Raw genomic sequence first — 24,272 nt, forward strand, 5'->3', positions numbered from 1 at the left:
TGCAGGGTACGCGGGTTTGTGCCCCGGTCCGGGAGGATCCCACATGCCGCGGAGCGGCTGGGCCCGTGAGCCATGGCCGCTGAGCCTGCGCGTCCGGAGCCTGTGCTCCGCAACGGGAGAGGCCACAGCAGTGAGAGGCCCGCGTACCGCAAAAAAAAAAAAAAAAATCATTTAGTCTTGTCTCCCACAAAGGAAGCTTTTAGAACATCCTGGTCACATGGGCGCCTTCCTCTGAAGTCATTCATTTCTTTGTAAGACCCTCTAGAGAGAAAGCCTTTCAGTTTCCTTCATTCTCATCTCTTGTCTCTTTGTGTAATAGCAGAGAATCTTTGCCACAGTAAATTTTTAAGCACTGCCATGGCACAAGACACTGCACTGTGCCTGTCACCCTCCTTCCAGTAAAAGAGGCTGCCTGTGGCAGAAGATGGGATTAGCATGGGAGATGCATTAAGAACCATCAGAAAATGATAACTGTGTGAGGTGATGGATGTGTTAATTAACTTGATTGTGAGAACCATTTCACAAACGTATACCTATACTGAATCATCATGTTGTGCACCCTTAAATGTATGCAGTTTTTATTTGTCACTTATACCTCAGTAAAGGTGGAAGGAAAAAAAAAAAATCACTGGGATAACCCAAGGCTTAAAAGGGTTTTAAAGCCCAAGAAAACTTAGCTTTGCATCCTGGTTCTGCTATTTTACAATGAGAAAAAAAAGGGATCTCAGAGAAGTTAATAATTTACACAGGGTAATTTGGATGACTTTCTGCAAATGATGTAAGTTCATTTTCCTCATTGTAACATAGATCTAGTTAATATCTAACTCACGTGATTATTTTGAAAGTTAGAGATCAAAGTGCTGGGCATATGTAAAGCAGCCAGTAAATTGCCATTATAGTCATTTTTGTTATTATTATACACATTCGTTCAACAAATATGTGTGGAACACCCACCGTTTCACATATGCCAGGCACTATTCTGGCGTCTGGTAAACTGGTGGCTAAGACAAGAGCTTCTGTTTTAGTAGGTGAGACAGATAACAAGAAACGGGACTTCGGGTGATGAGTGCAGTGAAGCCCACAAAGTGGGACGAGTATAGTGCTGGGTGGGAGGGGGGAGGTAGCTCATGTTTCCTGGACCAGCTGGAGACCTGGATGATGAGAGAGTCTGTCATGAAACAGTGGGGGTTAGGGGGGAATCCAGCAGAGGACCAGCAGGTGGTGGTGGAAAGGCAGGAAAGAGCTCGTCTTCCGAAGGAAAGAGGCCCTCCGCGGCTGGAGCCTGGTGGGCACGAGGGCCTCGTGGGCCGTGTAAGGAGCTTGGGTTCTATTCTAAATCCAGCGGGAGGTCAGTAAAGGGTTTTATCAGAGGAGTGATATGGATTAATTATGTTTTAAAAAGACATTGGGCTGCTGGTTGGAAGTAAGGAAAGAAAGTTCACAGGCTGTGACAATAGTTCAGTTCAGGAGGGGATGGCGGCTTGGATTAAGCTCATGGCGTTGAAGATGGTGAGATGTGGAAAAGCTTAAGCGACAGGCCTTGCAGCTGAATTACACGTGGGGAAGGAGGATGTGGGCAGGAGGGGTTTGGGGGGGCTGCTAAGTTTCCGTCCTGAGTAACTGGATGCTTGGGGCGAGGCCGGAGCCTGGTTTATCGTCCCTGAGATGGACGAGACTGGGGGATCTCGCGGAGGAGGAGATCTTGTGTCAGGAGGGATTGGGGACGTTACATTTCAGATGGCTTTAAGACATCCAATTTTAAAGCCAATATACCACAGCGCCTGTATTTTTCAGATTTATATTTGTTCCCTTCTGTTGTTGTTGCAGCTTTCTTTCCTCTCTTATCACAACTAAACTTTGAAAATCAGAATCTTTGTACCCTAAAGTTGTGATGTACGTCTCTCCTGGCAGATGAATGGTATATGAGGGCATTAAAATACAGTGCTGTGAATTTTCTGGCTTAAGTAAGAGTGTCATCCCATTTTCTGACTTCAACATGTACTTTCTGACCAACATGGATTACAGAATTCAGAAAAACTGTTACTTCAGCCATCCTTTGCTCACTTGGCATCCACATAAAGGATGAATGGATATGAAAGCTTTTCCTTGGCAAGATTTTTAAATTCTTTTTTGAGAGGCTCTACTATATTTACTAAAGATTTTCCAGGGTTTCTCCAGACCTTCAAATGTAATAAGTATGCAATGAATATTTACTCATTTTGGATTTTGGTTTTATTTGGTATCTTTCCTGCATGGATTTCACATGCCTATTTTACCTTACGTACTATTTTGTCCCTAGAAAGTTTAGTACCTTTCAGGTATTAAGGTTGTTGTTATTTAGACTGTCTCCTCTTCAGTGGTAATCTTGTGTTCCTTTGGATTGATGGGTTGTAGAAGAAAAAGATACGAGGTCATGTTCAGGATACATGAGGAACAAAATAAAAATAGGCATGGGAAATTAAGTTTTATAAGTGTTAATGATGCTTTCTCCTTTCTGAAAGCCAACTAACCCAGGTTTATGTATTAAAACCTTGGCGAATGTAAAATTTCCTAGCTTTGTTTCCTTTTGTGTCAGTTATCTATTGCTGCATAACAAATTATCCCAAAACCAAACATTTAAAAAACAGCATCTGTTTATTATCTCAGAGTTTCCGAGGCTAGGCATCCAGGAGGGGTGGAGCTGCGTGGTCTGGGCTCAGGGTCTCTCACGAGGTGACAGTCCAGCTGTCGGCCAGGGCTGCGGCCATCTGAAGGTCTGAGTGGGGCTGGGAAATCCTCTTCTCAGATGGTTCATGCACACGGCTGTTGGCAGGAGGCCCAAGTTGCTTTCCTCACCGCTTGGGCCTCTCTGCAGAGCTGCCCAAGCGTCCCCATGACAGAGGGAGTGATTGAGAGAGAGGGAGGAGGGAGGGGGCGGGGATTCCATTCTTGACTCCAGGGTCTTTGACAGGAAGCTCCTGTCAAAAGTTTTCCAAGTTCCGGGCTTCCCTGGTGGCGCAGTGGTTGGGAGTCCGCCTGCCGATGCAGGGGACGCGGGTTCGTGCCCCGGTCCGGGAGGATCCCACGTGCCGCGGAGCGGCTGGGCCCGTGAGCCGTGGCCGCTGAGCCTGCGCGTCCGGAGCCTGTGCTCCGCGACGGGAGAGGCCACAGCGGTGAGAGGCCCGCGTACCGCAAAAAAAAAAAAAAAAAAAAAAAGTTTTCCAAGTTCTGATGCTGGTAGTCATTTCTCAGATGAGAACTGTTTGCATCACATGTATCAGATTTATATCCTGCTGTTCTGTTTCTGTACCTTTCTGCTCACAGAACAGTTTTATTTTAATGCTAAATCACAGCATTGACATTCATAGGCCCTTTCTTTTTTAATATTTATTTATTTAGGCTGTGCCAGGTCTTTTTTTTTTTATTTGTTTATTTGTTTTGTTTTTATTTTTGGCTGTGTTGGGTCTTCACTGCTGCGCACGGGCTTTCTCTAGTTGCGGCGAGCAGGGGCTACTCTTTGTTGCGGTGCGCAGGCTTCTCATTGTCGTGGCTTTTCTTGTTGTGGAGCACGGGCTCTGGGCGCACAGGCTTCAGTAGTTGTGGCACGTGGGCTCAGTAGTTGTGGCTCGCGGGCTCTAGAGCGCAGGCTCAGCAGTTGTGGCACACAGGCTTAGTTGCTCTGCGGCATGTGGGATCTTCCCTGACCAGGGCTCGAACCCGTGTCGCCTGCATTGGCAGGCGGATTCTTAACCACTGCGCCACCAGGGAAGCCCCACGCACCAGGTCTTAATTACCACACGCAGGCTCTTAGTTGTGGCAGGCAGGATCTAGTTCCCTGACCAGGGATCGAACCCAGGCCCCCTGCATTGGGAGCACAGAGTCTCACCCACTGGGCCACCAGGGAAGTCCCTCATATGTCTTTTGAAGACATTTAAGTGGTATTTAAACTCACACTTGTCTTACTAACAGCGCACCTAACTCAGTTGAAGTGCTGACCAGATAAGCCTTTATGACTAAGTATTCCTAGAGCTGGCACAGAGAAAGCATCGTGACTGCTGTATGCAGACAGCTATGATAAGGCTCATCCTGATTTCAGAGGTGTTAGAATGTGGAAAACATGTTTCTCAGAATTGAAGAAATATGGCAAACAATTTTTTCCCCCAATCGTGGGGAAGTACAGTAGATCAAAGTCTTCTGCAGGTGAGTTCCTTTCCTCCAGGTTTTACAGAGCCTGGAACTCACAAACTCATCATCTGATGGAGAAGATGTGAATGTGTGATTTATAACCAGGATGAATATGCAGGTTATTACCAAAATATTTCTTCTTTTGGTTTCAGAAACATAAACAAGGAAAACCCCTCTTCTCTGACTTTATATAACTTTTTTTTTTTTTTTTTTTTTTTTTTTAAGGAATAAAGATCACTGTAAACCCAGAATCCAAGGCAGTCTTGGCTGGACAGTTTGTGAAGCTGTGTTGCCGGGCAACTGGGCATCCTTTTGTACAATATCAATGGTTCAAAATGAATAAAGAGGTAATTTTTTAATGTCTTTTAAATGTCTTTTAATTCCTCTGTCATGAGAAGAGAGAAAGATAGAAAATTAATTAGCCTGTTGTCTTCAGTGTGTTTTTAGGAATTTTGTTAGAGGGATATGATAGGTCCTTGTTAAAGAATCTGTGTTATTACTGAAGTGTTTATTCAGTAATCATTACTTTGGTAAGCAGTAATAAAATCAGTTCTCTATTCTGAAACTTGTGGAAAATCAGGAGTACTTGGGGCAACAATGTTAACAAACATGAAACATCACCAGTACATTCTAAAATATCTATACAAAATTCTTTACAACAGATTATGTTCCAGTCTAAATCTTTAGAAGATTTTCAAAGCAACATGGAAGGCAATATTATTTTAAGCATTCACCATAACTGTATTATATCAAAAGATTTAGGCTTTTATGGTAGATTCTGAAGTAAAATTCAGGTCAGTAGAAAGGGGCATTTATTCCTTTTGTGGAAGGATTGTATCCCCGTGCCACCCAACAAATAATTTAAAATTGCATATTGGAATCCTCTTGTCTTAAACATTCTTTGAGCACTCTGCTGCTGGGGATTTCTCAGTGGTCTGGCCACGTTGTGTCCCACTCCGGTGGGCTTCTCTCTTCTCCCTCATTCATCTCCCCTCGCTCACTTCCCTCCTAGATGGTACCTTGAAACTCCATTATTCTTTTCAGCTTGTTAGTCACATAACTAAACTTTCTTTCCAACTCAACATTAAGACTCCATTTGCAAATCTGAAACTAAGTTCAAGAGCTGTTCCAAGATGACCATCTTTCCTTTGATGGGATCACCCTGTGCCTTAGAAGAAACGTGTGGATTTGTACAATTTTTCATTTCCGTCCCTCACACACAGGTGAGGTAAGGCAGACGTGAACTGCAGTAACAGGACTGCACTGGCACCAGACAGGCCTGTGTTGGATCCTTGACTGTTAGTAGCCACTCGAATTCCTATCGTCAGGGGTTGAGAGAACTTAATTGATGGGGTAGTTTATGTGCCAAGGCTCTCGAGAGATGGTCACTAAAGTTATTTTTACCATATTTTCTCAATTGCAAAGTGGCTTTCATTTTAATAAACACCTTTTGAGGAAGAAATCATGGACAAAACTTACTCTATTAAGTATATCATTTGTGAACTATGTCCTGACTTGAGAAGGGAAGGAATGTAGAGGGTGAGCAGTGCATCGTAGATTTGAAGAGTTGCAATGGATTTTAAAGCCCTTATCAGTCGAGTTTTGTCAAACCACACTTAGGTTCATAGTCTATTTCAGGAGATATTCATTTAACGACTACTTGTTGGACACCTGTTTTGTGCCAGGCCGGGTTCTAAGGCCAGGATGGTGAAGCACCGACACACAGGGGCCCTGCCAGCTCCACTGGGGAAAGACAGTGAGCAAATAAGATAACTCTGTGAGTTAAGAGCTGTGAGAAAATAAACAGGGTGATACAAAGGGAGAAGCCACTAAAGGTCTTAAGTAGGAGAAGTAACATGATAGAATTTTTGTTTTTAAAACACCAACTTGCTGCTTGAAGGGAAGCAAGAGCAAAGCAAGAAGCCCAGTTATCTAATGCCTACACTGGACTAGAAATAACGGTAGTGTGGATTAGGACATGGCAGTGGAGATGGATCAAAGTGGGTAAGTCACTTTATTTTAGAGGTAGAGTTCATCAAACCCGACAGATTAAATGTGGAGCCTGAGGGAAAAGGAAGAGAGCTCAAGGATGACCCTAGATTTTCTACTTAAGCATCTGGGGACCTGTTATTTACTGAGGTATTAAGAGACTGGGAGAGGAAGAGATTAAGGGCAAAAACTCAAGAGTTTGGTTTTAGACATGTTAAGTTTGAAGTGCCTATTGGATGTCTAAATGCATCTAAGTCAGCTTGGATACCTCGGGAGACAACATTGAAAGTTTGTTGGGACTTCCCTGGCAGTCTAGTGGTTAGGACTCCACGCTTCCGCTGCAGGGGGCACAGGTTTGATCCCTGGTCAGGGAACTAAGATCCCACATGCCGTGCAGCACAGCCAAAATAAATAAATACATAGATAAATGTGTTTTTAAAAAAAAAAAGAAAAAGAAGAAAGTTTGTGTAGTGGAGGAGGAACCAGTAGAGAGGCTAAGAAGAATTTGCAAGGTAAGATGAAAACCAGGAGAGAATGGTATGAAGCCCTTGGGAAAGTATTTCAAGAAGAAAGGGGTGGTCAGCATTTTCAGTGCTGCTGAGAGGTATGTGGGTCAAGCGGGGGGTATACTTGGGATTGTTTTGTTTAAGATATAAAGGTACTAGAGTATGTTTTGGGAAGTGATACAATAAAAGAGAGAAATAGATGCTAAAGCAGAGAGAAAATTGCAGGAGCAAAGTCAGAGAGGATGACGGGATTGTTGGAGAGGAAAAAACCTCTCTCCCACCCTCTCATGCTCAGTCCCTGGGGGCCTGTGAATTAACTGGAAAAATACAGATTAACAAGAGAAGTTTATTCATATGGGAAATTACAAAAGAAGTAGTCCTGTGATTGGTTACAGTTAGAGGAAAAAGGGAGGAAGGAGAAAAAGCCTCTCTGGGAAGAACAAATGTGTTTCTTTAGGAAATATATACAAAGGGGTTTCTAGGAGAATAAACAGGAGATGCGAAAGTTTGTGGTACTATTTATGCATGCAAGTACAAGCGGTCTTTCCATCTTCTTCATGGCTCTATAAAACTTCCCTGGAGAGGGGACTTATGGTAGGTTTCCTCTGGGTCTCCTTCCTAGGAATAAAAGCCACCCTGAAGAGGGAATTTATGGCAGCCTCATTTCCCAGAAGTTTCTGCTTTTAGTCAGATAAGGAAAGCTCTGATAAGGCTTCTTTCTGCATCTGCTGAATCCTAAACATCTTCAGCTTGAACTAATTTGCATACCAGCTTTGGGGTTCTGAGTGGTTAGGATCCCCGTGCAACCCAAGCCCAAGTAACCTTTGTTAGGAAGACACGCTTTCCATTTTAACAGGAGGGAAGAGAGTTACAAATAAGCACAGACTAAAGTCAATGGCTGAGAGAAGTGGGATTGCAGGAGGTTTGAGGAGAGAGAAAGTACACAGGAATAGCCTAGTAGGAAAGCAAACTTAGTAGGTTCACGTGGTAGGATGGTCAGGCAGTGCTAAGGCAGCCTCCATCCCAGTTGTCAGATCTTCAGCAAAATGCTCTCTCTCTGGTGCAGGTTCTGAGAGGAGAGAGAGCCGAATTCAATTGGCTGGAGTTTGGAGAGGGAGAGCTTGTTAAAGTACTTTGCAAGGGAGCCAATATATAACGAGGCAGTTGACAAAGCCCTTTGACAGTATGCCAGAGTTGGGTGGTGCTGATAAATTGATGGGAGCAGCTAAGGTGAAAGAAAACTTAACGTGGTGACCAGAGCCCAGGAGTAAAAGCTTGGGAAACCCTTGCGTGGACCTTCCTTCCCATCACTGATAGGCTTCCCATAGCCCTTCTCCACCCAGACCTTGAAAGAAGCGTATTTGTCACGGCATCTATCCTCTGATAGAATTTTTCAGATGAGAAAATGGGGTCTTGGGGTAAAATAACTTGCTCATATACTGACAGCTAATTTGATCAGAACAGAAATAAACAGCCAGACCTAACTTTCTGTGATCCCTTCACTCCATCATGGGTTGGTCATGTTGTATGACTACTTAGCTCATAAATGTTACAATTCTAGATCCTTTAGATACTAATGATCAAACAATTTTAAATGACAGATACTTTTCTATTAGTGAGTTTTGGGAAGATACAAGGGAGAGAGCTTAACTCTCTTGTTAACAGATTTGTAGAAGACTGATTTTCTTAGACTTCAGTCCCAAGTTACTCAAAATGTTGTTGTTTTTTAAGTAACAGATATTTTAGAACTTGGGGGAGAAAAAGATATACTTTTCAAAGTTCCAAGAACATCATACATTTTGCACAGCACATTTTTATAAGGTATGTTTTGATGAGTCATTCATTTTTATCCTCTCATTGATTCTTTCACAGATTCCGAACGGAAATGCATCAGAACTTATTTTTAACACAGTGCATATAAAAGATGCAGGCTTTTATGTCTGTCGAGTTAATAATAATTTCACCTTCGAATTTAGCCAGTGGTCACAGCTGGATGTTTGTGATGTCACAGAAGTAACAGAAAGCTTCCAGAGTAAGTGATAAAGTAACTTGAATGCTGGGATGGGAATTTCCTTTTTTAAATTTTATTTTAAATGTTTACTTTTAAATAAATAATTTCAAAGTATCAAAGATAGTACTCACATATGTACTTCACCCAATATAGTGTCACCAGTCGATAGTATTTTATCCCATATCCCATGTGATGTATAGATAGACAAGACGGACATGCAGATGTCTTGGGCTGACATGACCTTTCTCAGTCTGGCCCTGCTGCTGACCTATTCAAACTTGCCACCTTTCATGGGTCTAAATGTTGTGGTCTCTGGTTGTGGAGAAGAGAAATCTAATGCCGTCTTGCTCACTTTTCAGTTCCTTTCTATACTTTTTCTCCCAAACTATTGTATTACTTCTAAAAAATTGTGTCGTGGAATAAAGACTATCTATAGAGTTGATGTAGGCATGACAGGGCATATAGTACATCATTTGCTGCAGTGAATCATTTCATCCAACTGGTTTTCTACTTTTGCCATCCATCTTTTTAGTCCAATAACTAGTATTGATCAAGGAAAAAACCCAGTGTACTCTAAAGAGTAGCCATCAGGTATTATTTTTTCACACAAACAGTCAAGAACCATATCTTTCATTTTTGCTAGACAAAAAGAATGAGGGAAACAGACTTTTTGTTGCCAATTTGTCTGTCTTCCATTCTTCTCTCAATTTAGCTTTTCCTATACCTGAATAAAGTCTCTAGAAATAGTCATGATTGGGCTTCCCTGGTGGCGCAGTGGTTGAGAGTCCGCCTGCCGATGCGGGGGACGCGGGTTCGTGCCCCGGTCCGGGAGGATCCCGCGTGCTGCGGAGCGGCTGGGCCCGTGAGCCGTGGCCGCTGGGCCTGCGCGTCCGGAGCCTGTGCTCCGCAGCGGGAGAGGCCACAACAGTGAGAGGCCCGCGTACCGCAAAAAAAAAAAAAAAAAAAAAAAAAAGAAATAGTCATGATTGGGGCTTCCCTGGTGGCGCAGTGGTTGAGAGTCCGCCTGCCGATGCAGGGGACACGGGTTCGTGCCCCGGTCTCGGAAGATCCCACATGCCGTGGAGCAGCTAGGCCCGTGAGCCATGGCCGCTGAGCCTGCGCGTCCGGAGCCTGTGCTCTGCAACGGGAGAGGCCACAACAGTGAGAGGCCCGCGTACCGCAAAAAAAAAAAAAAAAGAAATAGTCATGATTAATTGAGTGATTTATGTTTTCCTAGAATATTTCTGTGCATGTAATTAACTTTAATATGTTTATAAATGGAATCTTATTCATTCAACAAATACTATTGATCACCTGCAATGTGCTAGACACTGAGTTTCATTGTTACTGGATCACATTGACAAGTCTTCTGTCCTCAAGGCCCTTAGAGAGTAACAGATGAGCGTTCAATAGATAACGCTTAACCCATCCATATTTATTCAGTGCTAATAACAAAACTCCTAATTTTAAGAAGGCAAGGTAAATGAAACAGCAGAACGTAGAGCTTTCTGTTTTGAACAGAAACATCACTCAAGATGTTTATGTCCTTTGCTCCCACCGAAAAGACTCTGTGGCCAAACACATTTAGAAACCACTTAAACTATTTTACCTTCTTAAATACACAATGCATACTAACACTTGGAAAACTGAGAAATCCTGCAGTAAAGACATCTGTTTAACTTTGTTTAACCCAGAATGTTCTAAACTTATTTGTCTGCAGCATCCTTTTATCCACAGAACATCTCTTAATATTTCTAGATGTGCTACAGTTTTATGAAACATCATTTGGGAGATGCTATTGAAGACTGTAAAAAAAAAAAAAAAAAGATGGATGAACTTGAAAACATTTTTTTAATTAAAAAAATTTTTTTAACCTAGAGATTTTATTTATGTTCCGTGATATTTTTCTTTTAATTTAAGGAAGTTTGGATGGCGTCTCTGACTCTAAGTTGCAAATCTGTATTGAACCAAAGTCCCAAAAGCTGATGCCTGGCAGCACGTTGATCCTACAGTGTGTTGCTGTTGGAAGCCCTATTCCTCACTACCAGTGGTTCAAAAATGAATCACCATTAACACATGAGACAAAAAAGCTATACATGGTAGGAAGTTGGCGTTGGGGATATTTGGGGGGTTAATATGTAAAATAAATAGTATAATTGAAAATTACAGTGAATATTAAAATTCATATTCTTTGGGGTGTTTTAATGTTTTCAGTATTTTTTCAAGTTCTTTATTATCTAATATTAATTGATTCTTATATTTGCAAAAGGGCTAGAACACCGGCCCACATGTAAGTGCTTGTATGAAAAATGTCAGACAGTATTGCATCAGACTCACCACTGTTAGATTCATTGTTATTATTTGCTTGCTAATATTTGACCTAATGAATGGAAATAATCTAGGAATGTCTGAAATGTTAGGATTTGTAGGTTTAAAAAAAAAAACTCAAAATAACTTTCTCCAAGCCACGTAAATTAAAATTGAGGAAATGTGAGAATGTTTTAATATTGATACAGGTGCCTTATGTGGATTTGGAACATCAAGGAACCTATTGGTGTCGTGTATATAATGATCGAGACAGTCAAAACAGCAAGAAAGTAGAAGTCATCGTAGGTAAGCAGTATCGCTCAGTATTCTGACAAATGGAGCCATATAAAATGAAGTGTTTGAACAGTGGAAATTCTGTTCACCCATTGAATTTAATGGTATGTTAAACAAAATATCTGCTGATGCTTAAGTAGAAATTTGAGAGCATACATACTAAACTAATCAGGATTCACATACAAAGAGCAGAAAGAACTGTAAAAAAAGGCTATTGAGATCTTTTTCATAATTTTTTTAGTTTTATAGTTTATGTTAAACATTTATGGCAAAAATGTATTCCTTAAAGCTTTAGCTAAAAAAAAAAACCCTTGATTTAGGGGAAAAAGATTTTTAATAAATCATTTTTTCAAAAAAAAATCACAGGCATATAAAGAAAAGAATGATTATTAATCAACAATCCCTCTATGAAGTGCATAATTTGGGGATGTGTTCTGGTTAAGCTTAGTGCATTTGGTTATGTTGTCAGTAGGAGGAGATATTGATGCATATGTTGGTTTGTCAACATATTTCTCTGCTATTTATCTCTGCTTGATGGCTGCCCTTCCTAAGATCATGAATTACAACATATTCACATTTGTTTTCTCTGAAACAAGGAAGAACAGATGAGGCAGTGGAGTGCACTGAAGGTAGTGTGATCCTTTGGTTTGAAACCAAATATCCCGCATGCTGGTTCCTCTTGGGATTGGTGGAGTGCCCTGGTTTACTGAGTGCAGTGATGGAAAAAATACTAGCTATAAGAAAAAATTTTGATAGAAGGATACTGTATCTTAGTCTTTGAGGGTTAATAAATTACCAGAGACACTATTAAACTGACATTAATTAAAACAACTAATTTTTAATTGATTTTCTGTTGCATATAAAAATAAAGTTCCTGGGACTTCCCTGACGGTCCAGTGTTTAAGACTCTGCGCTTCCACTGCAGGGGGTGTAGGTGCGATCCCTGGTGGGGGAACTAAGATGCCATATGCCGCACGGTGTGGCCAAAAAATTAAAAAAATAAAGCTCCTGTACAACACCTTATGAATAGTGAACAGTTGCAATTAATTCTTAATGTTAATTATCTTCATAAAATTTGTAAAAATACATGGCTATACTGTCATGGATAGTTGTTTAGATTATTTTATCTATCCTTTAGCCATGGTAAGATGCCTCTCAAATGCAAATGTAATTTCTATAACAGTTTCAGGACAGGAGATTTATTGTTTAACGCACGCTTTAGCAAATATTAAATATCCTGTTTTAATATAAAATTTATAAGATCCATTTTTTGAAGCTACAAGGCTGAAGATTATATATTATGGTAAAAGTGACATGGTAGATTAAAGAGAACTGAAAGTTATTTTAACGTAAACTTTTATCTTGTTTTAATTAACCAAAGCCTTGCACATAAGTTGTAATGAGTAAAGTTTAAAACTTAAATTACCTTCCCCTAGTGTGATGTCACATTGTTTTGCAAAATTAGGTTTGTGGATAGCAAAGTATTTTTTCAATTTCTGCCTCTTCATTATAAATCCTTAGGCTCTACTTGAGCAAAGTAAAAAAATAATGTTAAATCTTATGTTTCCTGGTTTTCCTGTCCTTCATACTGCTATGGTGTCACTTTGAAATACTATAATTACTGTTTTCATCCCAGTCATAGTTGCGGACAGGAATTCTCTAGCATAAAGCAGTTCTAATCCTGTGGCCTATGGGCCCTACATGAGGGAATCTATGTAAAGAAATCCTAACCAAACTCTTCTTCCTTCTCCTTTTTCACCTAATTGCATGATTTTTAAAACCTCCTAACGTTGGAGACCTCTAAGAATAAACATAAACTAGCATTGCTCTTCAGCTTCTGGGTAATGCATGTATATTACCACCTTGCTGCTTCTTTACCTGCAAGATTCTTCCTATAATTTTTGCAGTGGCAAACACACTATTAAGTAATAACTTTCAGATAAATCTGTTCCAAACACAGATGAAAACCCAACTATAAAACTACTCCAAAAATTTCAGATGGAAAAATCAGATCCAACTCTACTTTCTAAAAAAGTCTGCAAAGTTGAGGCATTTTATAGTTGGTGGAGTGGCACATGCTAACAATGTCCCAACATACCCTATCTTTTTTTACCTGTAGAACATGATGTGATCTATTTTATGTGCTTTGTTAAAGATACTTGATCAGGAGACGGGGTAGGGGGTTGAATAGGTGGAGCTCAGGATATTTTTTTAGGGCAGTGAAAATATTCTATATGGCAGCTGTAGTGGTAAATACATATATGCAGGTTTTAAATCGTTTAGGAGGTCAGAGGAGGGGGATCCCAGGATGGAACACAGAATATGACCAAAGAATCTAAACCTATTGCAAGTGTATGAAGCAACTTCACTGATTATGGGATGGAAGAACAGGTGCTAACCTAAGTACCTGGGAATAAGTGAACACAGAAGGCAGAAGAAATTGTACAGAACCCTGTACTCTAGCTGATACCACTCCGTAGTTGACTTTATATCTCATAGAAGTTACTGCATAATATTTTATGAATAGTATAGCATTTATAATTTATTGTGAATGTTAATTTTTATCTTCACACAATTTGTAAAGGAAAAATAGTTGGCTATAATGTCATAGGTATTTGCTTAGATGATTTTCTTTCTGTTAGCCAGGCTCTACAGGCTAACAATCCTGAAACCACTATACCTCCAAAAACACATTCCACCAGTGTAACCAGGAGAAAAACATCAGACATATCCCGATTTACAGACATTCTACAAAATACCTCACCGATAATCCTGAAAACTGTCAGTGTTATTAAAAACAAGGAAAGTCTGAGAAACTGTCACAGCAAAGAGGAGCCCAAGGAGACACAAGTAAATGTGATGTGGTGTCCCGAATGGGGTCCTGGAACATAAAAGAACATTAATGGTTCATTAATTGTGACAAATACACCTTACTAACAACAGATGTTAAAAATAGGGAAACTAGGTATGGGTGTATGTAGAAACTCTCTGTAGTATCTTCACGATAGTTCTGTAAATCTTGAACTGTTCTAAAATTAAAAGTTTATTCTCAAAAATACCATTCGAGGTTTTTAATTAGTTTCATGAAGTGTATAGTCGAGGCCATAGACAAACCTGTCTCTTGATTGTTTTCATCCAATAATTGGCCAGAATATCTAAAACTTTGATCAAATTAAGAATGAGTCTATTTAGCTTTTTGTCATTTAATGAAAGTAGTAATAGCTCAGGAGTCCTAACTGATGTCCACAACCACATTCTCTCCTCTTCACAATTTGCATGACTTCTCCTTTATGGCATTTTAAAAGTCCTAACCTGATAAGACATTATAACGCAATTCAACAGTGCAAAAATCAACTTCTTTTGTCAGTCTTACTATCTGTGCTAAATTGGCAGATTATTTAAAGGTTATTTAAATCTATTTAAATTATTTAAAGATTATTTAATCTATTTTCTCTTATTTTATTTTAGATGAATTAAATAATCTCGGGCATCCCGGTGAGTAATACAAACATTAAAACATTAGCTTTAGATATTTAATTATTGAATACAGTAACTTAAAGATACTATAGATATTCTCTATCATTGTGAATAACTCCGTATCATAAAAAGGCAGTTAAATGGGGAAATGCACGCTCTTTAATTTGAAAGACAAGAAGCAGCCTTTGAAAGAGGGACAGGAGTAACATCTCTGAACTCACCAGACCCCTGGGTCCTTGTTCAAAACCGCCCAGTCATTGAACACATCGGAACTAGTTGGGTGGGTGTCTGTAACTGAAGTAAAATTATTGTTAGTGCTACACAGATGAGTAGTTAGTCATTGACCATTAAGAGACTGACAGTTGGCAGGAGTATTTATCATTCTTTGGCCAGTTTTAATCAGAACAGATTTCTGAACAAGTTAAGCTAAAGGGAAGCCTTACCTGAGATGAAAGGCGTGGTAATAGTGAGGACTCCATGAAGACCGAGGACATCAGTCCAGGCTGTGAGCGTTCTGAAAGGCACTGATGGAACCTGTGACTATATCTGAAAATAAAACCTCACAGGAGTACAATAAAAAGGTAGTTATATGTATCAGTTAATATATGTAGAGATCCCTCTTATTTCTTGACATGTTATTTCTCATAGTTTTAGCACCATGACTAGTTTGCTTAGTTTTCTGCCCATATTTTGTTAATAAACATCTGTTATTGTGAGTGATGATTGGGCTGTGCTGATTACACATAAGCCAGTGAGACAACCAGAATGCCACTATTACCTGCATATCATTCCTGCTGTGCCAGCCTTGAGCTCTGGGAAGCCCCTGTGAGACTTGCTTCAAGCACCCAAAACTAAGTGGTGTTGGAGAACCACCCTCGTCATGTGGCTAGTTGCTTCTCTTGATCTGGTTAGAAATCCCCTTTTCCTAAATTTGTCTGTTATTTCATGCCCTTCAATGAACATTATGAAAAGCTATTTCAGGAAAACTTTTGCAAACCAGCACCACTAAGCTTCTAAAATTTTCCTGACCTCCTTTTTCATTATATCGTTACTCCTCAAGAATTAGAAACACCAAAAAATTTAGTTTAAAAGAATTTAATATATTTTTAGTGGACTCTCGTAGCATATATATTATTAAAAATGCAAACACCCTGTCTACAGTAAAAGACACATTACTGACTGAACTCCATCTTTCCCTGCATCTCTTCCTGCATGGTCCTTGAGAGTGGGAGGTATTTCATTTTATGTATAGTTAATGGCAAAGAGCGTGACCATGGAATGAGATTTCCTAGCTTGACAACATTGGGCAAGTGACTCAGTCTTCCTCTGCCTCAGATTCCTTATTTGTATAATGGAGGTAATAATAGTACATACCTCATAAATTGAGATTATTTAAATCAGTTGTATTTACAGCACGTACAACAGTCCCATGCCATCGTTCAGTAGATGTTAAATTCCACCACCAACCGTTTTCAGATTGTAATTTCTACCTAACATGTTAAAGAGTATCACCCCAGCTGTGGTAATCAGTTACCAGAGACATTCTCCTGCCCAATTCCGACTCTTGTCCATCTAGGTACATGTTTTTAATCAAGAACCTGAAAACCTTAAAAATCATAAATTAGCTGTTAGAAACCACATTCTGCCCTCAGTGCTGCTGATGTGATTGTTCATTGTTTCTGTATCTCTCTAACCCCAAAGATGTATCATGGATAACAGCTCCTTATCTTTTTGCATTTTTACCTTTCTATAGATAATAAAGAGCAAACAGTTGACCAACCTTTGGGTGAGTAGAGCTTTAAAATGCTTAATCAAAATATAATTGTAGCATGTAACTCTTTTATGGGGATCATGAAGGGATTTGAGACTTTTTAAATTGACAACTTTTATAAATATTTGAATAACATCAAAGCCAAATGTTTTATTTTGGATATTTATAAAAGAAATTATAGAATAGGAGACTTTAAAAGATTATGAATTCAGTTTCAGGGACCAGATCAGCTTCTGTGGAGTGATTTCCGTGTTTTGTCGATGTGCAAACAAATATACATATAAACAATAAGAAACATGTATAGGTCACATAAAAGTGAGTAATACTGGGCTTCCCTGGTGGCGCAGTGGTTGAGAGTCCGCCTGCCGATGCAGGGGACACGGGTTCGTGCCCCGGTCTGGGAAGATCCCACATGCCGCAGGAGCGGCTGGGCCCGTGAGCCATGGCCACTGAGCCTGTGCTCCGGAGCCTGTGCTCCGCAAGGGGAGAGGCCACAACAGTGAGAGGCCCGCCTACCGCAAAAAAAAAAAAAAAAAAAAGTGAGTAATACTATATCTTGGTGGAGTTAGAGGTTAGGAAAGCACCAGAGAGGCTGCAATAGCAGCTCTACATGTTGATGGATGAATAGGAGAAGGGCCTTCCAGATAGAGGGAACGTGAAATCCTAAGTAAACTTCGTAGAGAAAGAATACAGGGTGCCTGTTGTATTGGGGGAGTTGCAGGTAACAAACGATCGTCTAGAACGTGAAGAGAAGGAGCCTAGAGAAGCAGGATGAGACCAGGTCTTGAGGAGCCCCATTTCTCAAGACAAGCTATTGGAAGGAAGCTTGATAGAGGGGTGAGATTTGTCCCTCTGAAAGGCCAGTCTAGTATCAGTGTAGAAAATAAACTGGAGGGAGACATTGTTTAGGTTAGGAGAACAATTGAGACTGTTGCAATGGTCTAGATAAGAAATAATGAGAATCTAAACCAGGGTAGTACCAAGACCATGCAGAAGAAGACAGAACAAATTCAGAAGACCTTGAGGTGATGGAATCAGTAAGCTGTTTTCATCACCTCACTATAGGGTATAAAAAGTACAGAGGAATCACCATGCCTGCTCAGATTCTTGCTGGACCACTAGGCAGGTGGTGATACAGCCCACTGAGTTAGAGAATACAGAATCAAAAGCAAGATTCAAAGGATAGATGACCCTCATTTTGGGACCTAACCGGTTTGAGGTATCTGTGTCACGTCTAGGCGGAGATACACAGCAGGCAATTGTGCACATGGATCTGGAACTCTAAGGAGAGGCCAGGCTCGGAGAGACAGTCCTGAGCGTCATCAGCATAGAGGTGGAGGCTGACACTGTGAATGGTAGCATAACATGGGATTGCTCAGCCCGTGGAGAAAAGGGCACTGACTGGGGAAGGAGGGTGGCCCACACTGTGTTTAACAATTAGAATCAGTTGTCACTGATCAGATAGCATATATAAATTCAGGTTTCTAGATTTTCCTGAAAATGGTAGATTTTGAGTGAGAGCTGTCAGCTGTGGTTAAATAGTGGCTGTCCCTGTAAAAGGGCATGTGCCCCTGTTTTCCTGTCATGTAATATTCTCAGTCTACTTCACTCTCTCCCTCTCTCTCCTCCCCTCCTTCCCCACATGGTCTCACCAGGTAGTTAAATTTCTTTACATGGTGGCTGAATCCCCAAACCGGAAACTCTCTGGACTTAAGGTTGAGACCCAGAACTGGCAGAGTGTCATACTACATTATGCTCAGAGAGAACCACAGGGCGGCCCAGATTTGGAGCCAGGGGCTGGGGCCAGGGTGAGAGTGACCACACTGCTTAAAGACAAGGAAGCCATGGCTCCGCAGGGGCTGCCTCTTACCACAGCTGGAAAGGCAGCCTGGATTAGAATATGAATGGTTTTGTCTAAGGAACTTGGACTTTATTTTGTAGGACATAGAAATTAAAAGATCTGATGCACGAGACCAACAAGGACTGTATATTCACCCAGTCAAAGTTGATGTTAATACTCAATCACTGATAGATGGCCAAAGGTTTTTTTATTTAAACACTTACGTAGCACTTAATATGTACCAGGTCCTTTTCCAGTTGCTTATGAATATTAACTCATTTTGGATGAGATGAGTAATACACTATTAGAATAATCAGACATAAAATTAATGATGTAACTTGTACCAGTTTTTAAAGAATACATTTCATTAAACTTTGGAAGACGTCTAGGATCATGTAGTTAAAATCTCTTTCTGACGTTGTTTTATCCTGTTGCTTAATCAACTGGTGTTTGTGTTTCCTTTTTCCAGTGAATGGTTTGTGTTCAAGAAGTTGTGGGTGGCTCTTACAGTAAATGTTTTTCTACAGAAAATATCTTCCATTTATTTTATCACTTGAAAACCATCATGTCGCTTATATAGTTGCTATTTTGAAGTTTTCTTTGATTCCTCACTCTTATCTTCTCAACTTCAAATTTTACTGTTTCTTTCTCTGTCATAGCTCTAAAGTCTGACTTTTCCTTTCCCTTTCTACAACCAATTCCTGGAATGAGACTTTTGTCATCTCTCATTTCGACCACTGCAGTCTGCTTCTCTATTCTAAATCCACCCCAGTTCACCTATCGTTCAGGAACTGTTTTGCAAGTAGAGTGGGCAAGGTAAGTTCCCTACCCATCGTCTTTATTACCATCAAGCTCAAAATGCTCCAAGATGGTTTAGGAACTAGCTGTTAAAAATTATCCTTGGGGAAAAGTTTTTGAAGAGTTATGGTCAATTATTGATACACACATTTTAAGCCCCATAGTTCTCAAATTGCTGAACCCTTGCATTCTTTTTCTTTTTGTTTTTATTTATTTATTTATTTTTGGCTGTGTTGGGTCTTCGTTGCTGTACACGGGCTTTTCTCTAGTTGTGGCGAGCAGGGGCTACTCTTCGTTGCGGTGCGCGGGCTTCTCATTGTCATGGCTTCTCTTGTTGCGGAGCACAGGCTCTAGGCACGCAGGCTTCAGCAGTTGTGGCTTAGGGGCTCTTGAGCTCAGGCTCAGTAGTTGTGGCGCATGGGCTTAGTTGCTCCGCGGCATGTGGGATCTTCCCGGACCAGGGCTCGAACCCGTGTCCCTTGTATTGGCAGGCGAATTCTTAACCACTGCGCCACCAGGGAAGCCCTGAACCCTTGCATTCTATAAATAATACCAAGTGTTCCTTCCAAACAGATAACAAAACTAGTGAGTAAATAATCGATCTTAGCAGAAACAGCCTGTATGGTTGGTTTGACAACTGTTCCCCCAAACAAAAACCCCAGTGATTTTTTTCTATTACATACCTTATAATTGGTTTCTGCCAACAGAAAATTTAAATCTATTATATATCCTAAACTATCATAATATCCCACCACGAAACGCACGATGCTTTGCAGACACTTTACTACTTGAATCACATTGGGAACCCCATGATTTGGACTGTAATGATGTCAGCCAGTGACCACACATCCTCCACCTCCTCTCACTTAGGAGCAGATTGAACTGAGTCCATCAGTGTATTGAGATTGGCTCTGAACTCTGATAGGGTTGATGGGCTCAGAAAAAAATGCTCTGAAATTTTTCTGTGGATTAGCCAGCTGAAGTGTTCCTATATAGTGGGTAAATTGCTGTAAGAGTACATTTCTAGTTTATTTAAGAAGAAACTTAAAAAAAAAAAAAAGGAAATACAAGTGATCATGTTTTATACTGCCTCCTAATTGAAATCCATCCTGAGTATTCTCAACTTTTTTTTATTGAGTTTTAAAACTAAAGGCAGTTTAGTAGAGGCTTGATGTCTCAATTTACTTATTTATTAAATAGTCTTGAAAATTGGCCTTTTCTTTGGAATAGAAGAAGAGATTATCATTTGTACAGGACTTGAAGTGACTTTTGTTGAGTTAGAAATGTGGCTTAAGTATCATTTCATTTTTTTCAAAAATGTGTATACTCATAAGAATAGGCAATTAGCAAGAAATCTCTGAAAATGTCAGTGTAGAATAAAGATACCATGACAAGGGGAATTCCCTGGCCGTCCAGCAGTTAGGACTCGGTGCTTTCACTGCTGAGGGCCCGGGTTCAATCCCTGGTTGCACAAGCCACGCAGCGAGGCCAAAGAAACAAAAAAAAGATACCATGACAGAAGTATTGAGGATTTTCACAAAGTGGGGTATTCTGCCACTTTGAGAGGGTCACATTCTTTTAGTTGGTGCTAGTTTTTCTCCAGACCTTGTTTAACCCTAGACTTAAATGCTCTGTGGAAAGAGAAGAAATTCCACCAGAGATTTTTGGTGACATTTAATCATCTTAACGATTTGAAGCATCTGAAATTAGATTACATATTGTAGCCATCAAGTCAGCAATGTGATTATTTGTGCCTGTTTCAGTTGCATAAGAGTGGTATCCATACTAATTTATAAATAAGCTACTTTGGGCTTCCCTGGTGGTGCAGTGGTTGAGAGTCTGCCAGCCGATGCCGGGGACGCGGGTTCGTGCCCCGGTTCGGGAAGATCCCACATGCCGTGGAGCAGCTGGGCCCGTGAGCCATGGCCGCTGAGCCTGCATGTCCGGAGCCTGTGCTCTGCAACAGGAGAGGCCACAGCAGTGAGAGGCCCGCGTACCGCAAAACAAACAAACAAAAAAGCTACTTAGCAGCACTTTGTGACAAAGGCTGGTCACCAAGTCCTGGCCAGCGTCAGGCTGGGACTGCCATGTGCTCCTGTTACACCTTCTCTGCTGCTCTCTGGTGTCTCCGTCATGGATTTAGACCATAATGTGCTGCACACACCCCACTGCCAGCCCTTGAGAAAAACATCACGACAGGTTCCTGTTGTCATGGCACAGTCTCAAGTCTTTAACCTTTAACCCCACCCGCGACTAGCAAAAGTACAATTCTGAAGACCTCTTATGTACTAAGCAATGCTCAGCCTTCCACAACTCTTTTGGACAAGCTATATACCAGATTAAGCCATCTGGTACTTTTAAAGGCACAGGTGTGGATCTTCTTGCCTCTTACAAACAGAACAACTTTTGGTGTGAGACCACGTCCTTGAGCAAAGCCTCAGTTCACTAAGGTCACAGATTGAACCACTAAGATATTCATACAAAAAGTCTGCATGCAGCCCTGAGGTAACCGCATCTCACCCAAACAGGAAATTTTTTTTAAAGAAGCTAACGGGAGACAGTACATCAACTGAAAATTTAAAAATACAGTATTTGTTAAACTCCTGCTTTTCCCTCCTCTTTGGTATTTCCCCTTACCTGCTCTGATGGGAATTCTTCCTTTCCCTCTTTTTGGTATTTCTTTTGTTTCTAGCCTGTTCCATTGTCAGCAAAACAGAACCTAATTTGATGGGAACCCAATTCCAAACATTCTTTGTTTAAATTTGCTCTGAAAGTCTATATTGAATATTCTTTCCTTCTGTTGTAAATCAGTAAAAGTATTACTTTAATATTAGTTACTGTTATGCTTCATATACAGCTAATATCCTTTGCCTGGTTCTCAAAAGCATCAATTAATTTCAGTTGTTTGATTCATCAGCCTCTCTGTTCCTCAGTAGAGTTTATTGGTCTGCTATGTAAAGTGATCACTCTAAAATGAAATTAAATGATGAAATCTCATTTGTAAAGCATTTTATTAGGTTTTATTTTAATTTTTATATCCTCCTTTAAATTTCTCCCCCCCCCCTTTTTTTTAAATAGCAAAGGACAAGGTTGCTCTTTTGATAGGAAATATGAATTACTGGGAGCACCCCAAGCTTAAAGCTCCTTTGGTGGATGTGTATGAATTGACCAACTTGTTAAGACAGCTAGACTTCAAAGTCGTTTCACTGCTGGATCTTACTGAATACGAGATGCGTAATGCCGTGGATGAATTTTTACTGCTTTTAGACAAAGGAGTCTATGGTAAGATGTTTATCATCTTTGCTTTTATAATTATCCACTATTTTTCTTGTATAAGTTTAGGTTAAGAGTTAAAAAAACAGAAAGGCATGGTAAACGGATTGTTGAAAAGTTTTATTCTTGTAATAAACGATGGATTTTGATCTTCATTCCATAGTTCCATATGACTAATTAGTTTGATGTCTTTACTTTCATGTGTCAAAACAATGATGTTCTTATTAGAATTCTTACCTATCTTACGTGATTTTGTTTTATTGACCACGAGAGCTACAGTATAGTAAAGTTCAATGACCAAATAGCAAATTGTATATTCATATATGTAAAATATTACTCTGTGTGTGTGTTTAGAGTACAAAATGCTGTAACCGAATGAACATTTCACGTTTGTTTCCTTTTTCTAACTATTGCGTAGTATTTTCAGGTCTTTTAGTGGGAACTACAATAGAGTTTAACAAGAAAATGTTGGTGAGTGAGACATATGAAAACAATCAGTAAACTAAAGTTTTATGCAGATACAGTTAAAGATGGACCTCCACAAAACTTCTAACAGTAAATTTTTAATGGTTTTTCTCATTCTTTTAAATATGTTAAGAACACTACATATATGTGATTCTTTAAAGAGAGAATATGCTGTCAGTAGTAAGCAATTTCTTTGGTAATTTCTTTCTTTTAGTGGGCATAACCACAAGCATGGAACGGCCAAATGTTGTGCTTTGAGCCATGTTTCTCAGAGTTGTACTCACCACGATGTTATGTAATAACATTCAACTGCCAGGAAGGTGACATTTCCAGGCCTGTTGTCCGGATGCCACCAATAAACAAAGCGTCGATTTGGCTTCTATATCTTTCCAATTATTTTACTTCAATAATTTCTAAATTTAGCCTTTTTACTTCTAATTAGAGTCATATGATGAGGCAAGCTTGGTACAATTGCTAAAGGTTCTCAAAGTAGAATTTTTAATGGAAGAAAAAAAATTTTTCAAGATGTAACACATTACTGTATGTGGGATGAGGGAAAGTCTTAAAATCATACTAAATAAGTTTTAAATGAGTTTCTTCTTAAGTAATAAGGATTACAGTTGTTAGGCAAGTGAAGCAACAAATTAAACCTCTCAGATTTGGGATTTCAACTATTATGCTGACATTTTAATAACATATCTTGGTTATGAGCATATAAAGTGATGAATCTGGGTGAATCCATTCATTTTTCTTATGAAAATATGGTAGAATATATGATACTAATGTGCCTTTGTGGTAGTTGGTTTATATTTTTAGTCTCTAATAAGGTGGTTGGTTGATTATTTTTATGTTACATAATTTATCTCCATTTTTAAGTGCATAGATGGCTTAAACAGGAAAAGGCTTCTAAAACTTCCCCAAAAGTAAGGAGGTAGAAGGAAGAAATATTTACCGATTTAGGTTTTGGGGTTGGTGAAGTATTTTAAGAGTGAGGGAATTATATGAAGAATTATGTACTTGATTATTTATTCTCACTCCTTATTGACATTATCACCTTGGCTTTAAGTCCTTTGTTTGGCTTTTTAAATCAAAACTTTTATTTGCCCCTGCAAGCTTGAGAACCAGAAATATTTAAAGTTTTGGCAAGAAGAGTTCAGCTTATGCTGAAGCTTTGCCCCAGTATGAAAACCTCAACTTGGAATATGGAATAAATAGGTATATTAAAGCAAAATGACAGCTTAAGAAAGCTAGAAAAGATGTTTAAATACTACTGATTCATGTCTTAACAGGGTGGCCGCATTATATTTTGAAGTATTGTGAATATCCCAAACATCAGACACATCTACTTTCAATGTAAGTGTGGTAGAGGCCTGAGGG

At 39.8% G+C, this 24,272-nt stretch overlaps 1 protein-coding gene across 2 annotated transcripts in view; it reads left to right on the plus strand.

The window, feature by feature from the left end:
- The window catches only part of MALT1 (MALT1 paracaspase), a gene marked incomplete at both ends in the record, with an annotated part of 60,246 nt that overhangs the window by 16,958 nt on the left and 19,016 nt on the right, over positions 1-24,272 (plus strand). Inside the window, 8 exons of one of the 2 annotated variants that reach the window (XM_079717255.1) lie at positions 4,390-4,511; positions 8,532-8,691; positions 10,591-10,769; positions 11,187-11,283; positions 11,868-11,900; positions 14,740-14,766; positions 16,502-16,534; positions 22,236-22,439. In XM_079717255.1, the coding sequence (XP_079573381.1) occupies positions 4,390-4,511; positions 8,532-8,691; positions 10,591-10,769; positions 11,187-11,283; positions 11,868-11,900; positions 14,740-14,766; positions 16,502-16,534; positions 22,236-22,439 (855 nt within the window). The remainder of the gene's footprint in view (positions 1-4,389; positions 4,512-8,531; positions 8,692-10,590; positions 10,770-11,186; positions 11,284-11,867; positions 11,901-14,739; positions 14,767-16,501; positions 16,535-22,235; positions 22,440-24,272) is intronic. The other variant, XM_079717256.1, reaches the window with a different exon arrangement.

The sequence above is a fragment of the Hyperoodon ampullatus genome, assembly GCF_949752795.1.
Source record: "Hyperoodon ampullatus genome assembly, chromosome: 13".
NCBI lineage: Eukaryota > Metazoa > Chordata > Mammalia > Artiodactyla > Ziphiidae > Hyperoodon > Hyperoodon ampullatus.